This window comes from Bison bison, unplaced genomic scaffold (genome assembly GCF_000754665.1).
Source record: "Bison bison bison isolate TAMUID 2011002044 unplaced genomic scaffold, Bison_UMD1.0 scf7180017864043, whole genome shotgun sequence".
NCBI classification, from domain to species: Eukaryota; Metazoa; Chordata; class Mammalia; order Artiodactyla; family Bovidae; genus Bison; species Bison bison.
Window position 1 is genome coordinate 405,867 of NW_011494615.1, and position 7,769 is coordinate 413,635.

A 7,769-nucleotide genomic window follows, 5' to 3' on the forward strand; every position below is an offset into this window, starting at 1 on the left:
AGGCCGCTGGCGGGGCGAGGTGAGGGCTGGCGGGCTGAGGCGGGCGCTGCGGTCCGTTAGCCGAGAGCAGGCGGGGTCGGGTGTGGCGCAGGGCGGGCCTAGAAGTGGAGCCCCCTACACCCCGGCCCGTCCGGCCCTCTGGCCCGGTTTAGCTCTCCAGGGCTTCTTGGGGCTTCCCGAAGTCTCGGCTCCCCTTTCTGCCGCCAGCTGCTCTCCTGACTCCAGGACGACCCAAGGTGCGAGCCTGTGGGAACCCTCAGTTGCCAGATGCCGGTGGAGCGCTGCCCACAGTGGGAGGAGACGGGGTGTGTCCGAATGATGGGATGATTGTTTACTTAATTATCCACGAACCTCACGTCAGAGTATTTTAATAACAAACTTCCCTTAGCGTGCCGATCTTGTAAGACTTGGTTTACCAGATACTGGGTTTAGTAGACCAGCTTTTGTGAACATCAGATGTCGGAGGTGATGAGCATATGTGCCCGTTATAGGATTACATCTAGATTCCAGTGCCAGAAGGATTAAGCACTCCAGTGCTTAATTAGGTTTGTAGACATCAAAGCCACAAAAGAATATTCCCAGTGGTGAAAAGTAATTGGTGAAATTTGTGACATGGTCAGGAAAGAAATAAAATTCAGACGGTGGATAGGGTCAATTTTCATTAAATGTACAAAGAAAGAAATTGATTCTGATAGAGATAATTTTAGTAAAATGAAAATGTAAATAATTGACTCCTTTGTTATTGCTAAATAGAATTAAATTGACATAATGGTTTGCCCTGGAAAACACATTTTAGGCAATGTTGTTATAGCTCTAAGAGTTTGTGTTTACAACACAGAGAACATTTTGGGGTCCCAAAGCTTTTTATCCTTTAGAGCCTCAGAGATCAAAGGCATCCAAAAATGATTGCTGATCAGAGAGGAAAAGTGACTTATCCAAAGGAATACAATGAGTGAGGAGCAGTTGTAACTAGTGTAACCCTAGGTCTTGGCTCCTTTTATTAACAGATCTCTGATTCATTCTAAGTATGAATGCTCTAGGGAAAGGAACTGTTTTAGCAAGATAGAGTTGCTGTAATCCCAAAGATTGGATTTAGAGACACAGAGTGTACTGGAAAGACCACAGGCTTTCCAGTATTTCTGAGTAAGGAAGTTTGGGATGGAATACTAGCTCTACCACTTGAGCTTTAGAACTACCATTTCCCCATCTGTCCAGTATAGATCATACCCACCTCATAGATAGTTATGAGCATTAAGCATCATCAGTGTAAAAATTCATAGCATAGTGCCTGGCATATAATACTCTGTGTGTGTGTGTGTGCGCACGCTGTCAGCCATGTCAAACTCTTTGCGACCCCGTGGACTGTAGCCCACCAGGCTCCCTGTCCATGGGATTTCTCAGGTAAGAATACTGGAGTAGGTTGTTATTTTCTTCTCCAGGGGATCTTCCCGACCCAGGGATTGAACAGCAGATGTCTGCTGTGTTTCCTGCGTTGGCATGTGGATTCTTTACCACTGAGCCACCTGGGAAACCTGGCATATAGTATTAGTTGGTATCAAATTCCATCCCCTACTCTTCTTAGCTCCTAAGGAATGGCAAACTTGACCTGTAACCCTCCTCCCTACCTCATCCCCAAGCAATGCAGAACCAAAGCACTTTCTTGAACTGCGAGTGAGGTGTGCCCAGTTCTCAAGTCCTGTGGCTGAAGGTGAATTCAGTAAGAGAAACGTAATTTTCTCTATTTTGTCCTACGTATTGTGGTTTTAAGATGTGAGCAATGCCTTATGGTGAACCCTTGTGTTTGGATATATGTGTGCCAAGTCAAACTTGTTTTGCTTATTTAAATTTCTGTTTGGTAAGGCCTGGTTGTTTAGTGCTGTTTGTCTTTCCCCCTTTTTCCCTCTTTGGAAAGAGGAGGAGAAGTGTATGTGGTAGAGGTTTGGAAGAGGGTTAAGGATACAGAGATGAAAAGAAACCAGTGGGAACCAGGCTGCCCTCCAGCTAAGCACAGCCTTTTGCTAGTAGAAAAGGGACAATTGATAATATGATCAGTTTATAAATAGATGCTGAGAAAAGGATTTGGGAAATGGCAGAGGCAGATTAAAATATAATTTTTATAAACTCTAATAGTAACTAGGGTGCTATATTTGATTACTACTTCAGTTTCTTTTAAAATTTTTCATTTATGTAAACCTCTTTCTCTTTTCCAAGTGGAGATTTATTGTAGGAAAGCTTTTTTATTAGTTCTGAAACTTAGTTTTTAGATAAGCTTTATTAGTTTAAAAGTTATATTGAGAGCTTCCTAATATGTGCCAGGCATGGTGCTAGGTTATAGGGTCCCCTGGCCTGTAGAAGGAGCTAGTAAGACAGATTTGTGTGTCTGTGTGAGCACTCTTCAGCTGCCTTTGTCCTTGTATAACTTTTTCTGTAACTGAGGCATGATTTTCCAGATTCATGCCACTGCTTTCCTTTTATAAACTGAATTCTGGTTATCTGCAAGCAGCTTTTATTATAATGAATTCAGAAATTATAGTACCTTCCAGTTTGGAAATGTTATTTAGTTGCAGAGCTGCTCCCTATAAAACATGCCCTTCAATATGCATGCATAAATCATCAGAATTACAGTTAATTAGCATAAAAGAATATTGTTCTACTAGTAGAGACATTTTTAAATGACATTTAAACATAAAAAACAAGTATGAGCTGAATTTAAGTAAGGGATTAAAAACTTTAAGTTAATACTTATTTCCATTTTTATGTTAAAGTAATTATACTGACTGATTCAATGGACATGAACTTGGGCAAACTCCGGGAGACAGCGAGGGACAGGGAGGCCTGGCTGCAGTCCATGGGGTCACAAGGAGTCGGACATGACTGTGCAACTGAACAGCAACAGCAGTTATCCTGACAAGAATGTGCAGAGATAGTACAGAGTATGACTGATAGATTGTATGATAATTGCATGTTTAGTTAAAAAAAAACCTGCCAAACTTATATTCCATGCCAAACTTATTTTCCAGAGTGACTGTCCTATGTTAAAGTCTTCTCAGCAGTGTGTGAGAGATCCCATTCCTGTGCACGTTTGCCAGCATTTGATACTGTCACTCAAAATTTTTGTATCTGTTCTAATCAGTAAGTAATATTATCTCACTGTGATCTTAAGTTGCATTTCCCTTAATAGCTAGAGATGCTAGATATCTTTTCCCATTCTTTTTTGCCATCTCTATATCCTCTTTGGTGAAATGTCTGTTCATGTGCTTTGTCCATTTTCTAACTGGATCTTTTTTATCACTGTTGGCTTTTGAGAGTGCTTTAAAAAAATTCTAAATATCTAGAGTCCTTTTGGAGGTATGTGGTTTAAAAATATTTTTCCCAGTCTCTTGCTTTTCTTTTCATCCTCTTCACGTGGATTTAGGCAGTGCAAAAGTTTTAAACTTTGATAAAATCCAATTTATTGCAGTTTCTTTTATGGATTGTGCTGTTGGTCTCATACATGAGAACCCTTCCTCAAGTCCTGAACATTTTCTCTTTGTTTTCTTCTACTTTTATACTTCTAGTTTTTACATTTAAATTTATGATCTGTTTTGATTTCCTTTTTATGTAAGGTGTGAGACTAGGTCAAGATTCTCTTTTTTTCTTTTCCTTCCGTCCGTTCACACCTCCCTTTCTCCCTCTTTCTTTCCCTATAGATATTCATTGCTCCAGCACCATTTATTGAAAAGTCTGTCCTTCTTCCATTTAATTGCTTTTGTACCATTGCCAAAATCATTTGACTGTTCTTGTGTAGGTCTAATTTGTGGGTTGTGTATTCTGTTTCGCTGATCTGTGTGCCTATCCCTCTGCTAATAACACACAGCCTTGATTACTGTTGCTATACAACAAGTCTTGAAATAGGATTGTGAGGTATGGTCCCCTTTATTCTTTTTCAAAATTGTTTTAGCTATTTTAGCTTCCTTGCCTTTCCGTATAAATTTTAGAATATTCTTATTTATATCTATAAACTATCTTGCTGATATTTTTACAGGAATTATATTGAACCTGTATATCACTTTGGGGGGAGATCTTTACTATGTTGAGTCTTCTAGTTCATAACATGATATATCTCCTCACTTAGGACTTCTTTGATTTCTTTCAGCAGTGTTTTATAGTTTTCAGCCTACAAGTCCCATACATGTTTTGTTAGATTTACACCTAAGTATTGCATTAAAAACGGGGTTCCCTGGTGGCTGAGATGGTAAAGAATCTGCCTGCAGGAGACCTGGATTCGATCCCTGGGTCAGGAAGATTCCCTGCAGAAGAAAATGGCATCCCACTCCAGTATTCTTGCCTTGGAAATCCCATGGATAGTGGAGCCTGCTGGGCTACAGTCCATGGGATCACAAATAGTCGGACACATCTGAGCAACTAACATTGCATTAAAAAAAGTATAGCTTTATTGAGATCATTTTGGGGATGATGATAAATGGTATTTTAAATTTTTGTTTCTATGATCCATTGCTGGTATGTAGAAAAAGAATAGATTTTTGTATGTTGATCTTATATTCTGAAACCTTGTTGAACTCCTCCTTCATTTTAGGAGGTTTTTTTGTTTTTGTTTTTTTGTAGGTTCTTGGGGATCTTCCATGTAGACAATTATGTCATCTGCAGATAGGAGTCATTTTATTTCTTGCTTATTTCTTCCTTTCCTAGTTCCTTAGATTTTTTACATTTTTACCCCTCAATGGAAAGTCTGGGGAGATCGGAGAAATGGGCTATGTATGGTCTGTTGCCTGGTAGACTAATTTTTATTTTGTAGTTGTTGTTGTTTAGTCGGTAAGTCATGTCTGACTCTTTTGCGTCCCCACAGACTGTAATCCACCAGACTCCTCTGTCCATGGGATTTCCCAGGCAAGAATACTCTTGGAGTGGGTTGCCATTCGCTTCTCTAGGGGATTTTCCCGACCTGGGGATTGAACTCCTGTCTCCTGCATTGCAGGCATATTCTTTACCATCTGAGCCACTGGGGAAGCCTTTAGCCTTCTGTTATTTTTATACTACTGCAGTTTCTTCCTGTTTAAACTGGGATTAATTATCCATTCATCCATTACAGATATGGCCTTTATTCTTAGAACTTACCCTTAGGTAGTAGAAATGGTAAGTCAGTAACACAGAAAACAAAGAGGTAGTTTCTCTGGGAATTTAGAGAGAGGTAAAAGTACTTCTAGGAGGGTGTATTGGAGACAGTCCTTGGTGTGGATTTGGATGTGGGGAGATCTGAGGAGTGTGAACTCAGGTGAAGAATGCACAGAGCCACAGAGGTGAAAAGAGCAGCGTGTATCCTGGGGTTCCCGTTTCCTACTGCTCATGGGAATTGAGGTGCCAGATTACATCCCCATTGTTGTTTGGCAGTGCACACACCTGCTAATATCCTATCCAGGTAGAGGCCCTGACAACAGGGTCTGTGAAACAGGATGTGTGGATACATGGGAAGATGCATGAAAGCTGATAGAGCCACCCCCTTATCCCTGGGTGCAGGGCTGCCGCACGCAGGTGTGAGGTTACGCCCCGTGCGAGCACACGCAGAAGTTGCAGATGGGGGCTGAAACCCTCGCCAGGCTCTGCCTGCAGAACTGGTCCGGGGCTGTTTCCACCCTGAGAAGCACCTTGTTCCAGTTTGCCTCAGGCATCATGAGGCCTCCAAATCTGTTTCCTAGTGTTTCTTAATGGTGCTCACCTATCATGGCTAAATATTTAGTATCTTACCATAATATCATTTGCTAAATGACTTGCTTTAGCCATCTGGAGGAACTCAGTCATCATTCTGAAGATTGGCTCAGTGTCAAACGTGAAGAAATTCAGGAGGACACGCTATCCTCTCTCTTTTCTTTTTGCCTTCTGCCTTCCTTGCCACCAGCTTTAGGTTAAATGCTCAGAATCCCTCCACTGCAGGTCAGGATATGGCAAGTGAACCACTCAGCACTTACCTCCATGGAGCACCTGAAACGCACAGCTCCCTGGACCCCGTCCCTGCTGCATCAGCGTCAGGCTCTTCGTGGCCCTTTGGGGCCATCTTGCGGCCTGTGTCCTGTTCCTCACTGTCACTGACGTGGCTCCCTTTCGGCCTGCTTCCTCACATCTCCATTGCCTCATCCCAGTTGGTTTAACTCTGGAAATGGAGACATTCATTAGAGAGAAGGAAAAGGAGGATTTCAAGTGAAGATGAGACAGGGAGGCTAATGGAGGGGCGACAGTTGGGAGTGATCTAGCAACAGAGGGCAGGGAAGTTATGATAAAAGCCACACATTTGCATTTATGGTAGAGGTGAGGGCGAGACAACCCAGAGTGAACATTTCCAGGGTGGGGTGCTGCCAGCTCATCACTGGGCCCTCAGTAACAAGGTGACCTTCCTTCCTCAGGTGTCCTCATGACTTCTCTTGCGGACCATGTCCTTGATCCTTTTTGCCTGCGTGGTAAGAGTGAGGGATGGACTGCCGCTCTCGGCCTCCACTGATTTCTACCACAGCCAAGACTTCCTGGAATGCAGGAGACGCCTCAAGACTTTAGCCTTGCGACTGGCCCAGTATCCAGGTCGAGGTTCCGCAGAAGGATGTGACTTCAGCATCCAGTAAGCAAGCCTGTTTCCTGTTCCAGAATATCAGCCCAATTTGGGTCACTCTGAACCATGAGCAGAAGTGGCATTATGCTAATCACACCATATGAAGAGGAGGTCTCATGTCAGACAGCGGTTCGAGGTCGTGTATCTACAGTAGAATCAAAGGCGCTCGAGCTTTGCAGCCTCACTCCCACCTCACTGTGAGCGGAGAGGCCATGAGCACTGTGAGCACCGGGTCACCCAGTCTTCATGCTTTTAGTCTGGTAGTTTTTTCTGCATTAGGGTGCAGGCGTGGAGAAAGGCAAGTCGGGAGGAAATACTGGATTAAAATGTCAGGACAAGGAAAAGGATGAGAGTGAGGACACCAAGAAAATAAGGCTTGACTTGGAGTTTTAGCCCTCAGTTTTTGCTTTTTAGAATGTTTTCACCTTTAAAACAAATTTTAAAGTAAAAAAAAAAATTTTATGTGACAGGAGCAGGGGAGTGAAAAATGAGCATCAGTAGGTCCGTCTTCTCAAGGAACTCCAAGTCAAATGAGAGGACACTGAGCATGCTACAGTGAGGCCAATGCTCCAGTGGAAGCAGGAATCAGGTGGTTACAGTAATCATGGTCAGAAGAACTAGTACTGTTTTCTATGGTCTAGGCCCTATTCTAAGTGCTGCAGGTGGCCTATGAGGTAGATAATGGTATTAGACCTATTTTACAGGGAAGGAAACTGAGGTTAAACAACTTTTTAACCTAAGGTGGTAGAGCCAGGATTTGAGTGCAGGCAACTAGCAGCCAGGTTCTGGTTGTGTCATTTCTTATTTTAGGGCTTAGAGACAAAAGATGTCCTGTGGAGGGATCAGGGGCAAGGCAGGTTTTGAAATCTCACAATGGGCTGTTACAGATTTTACATCTCTCTTTTCCAGAATTTAGGTTTTCACTTCCCAAGTCCTTTTTGCTCTCCTTAATAGTAAATTTTTGATTCACCTAAGTAAGGTGGGATCCATTAGAGTAGTCCAGTCTCAGAATCAGGAAAATGAAAGGGAAAGTCTAGGCCTGCCTCCAGACTAGGTGGTGCCGTCAGGCAAGAAGAGCTGTGGCCTGAAGAGGGACCCAGATGGCAGGCCTGTGACGCTGTCACCCGTTGGCCGGGTGCCCAGGAGCCAACACTAAGCTGCATCTGCCCACATC

General features: G+C 43.0%; 1 protein-coding gene across 3 annotated transcripts in view; it reads left to right on the forward strand.

Moving 5' to 3' along the window:
* Positions 1-7,769, forward strand: part of SEC22C (SEC22 vesicle trafficking protein homolog C (S. cerevisiae)) — a 19,273-nt gene that overhangs the window by 430 nt on the left and 11,074 nt on the right. The window contains exons 1-3 of one of the 3 annotated variants that reach the window (XM_010835445.1): positions 7-236; positions 3,021-3,132; positions 6,396-6,604. In XM_010835445.1, coding sequence (XP_010833747.1) covers positions 6,423-6,604 — 182 coding nt within the window. In that variant the 5' untranslated portion in view covers positions 7-236; positions 3,021-3,132; positions 6,396-6,422. Of the gene's footprint in view, positions 1-6; positions 237-3,020; positions 3,133-6,395; positions 6,605-7,769 lie in introns of those variants that run through there. The other 2 variants (XM_010835446.1, XM_010835447.1) reach the window with 2 other exon arrangements.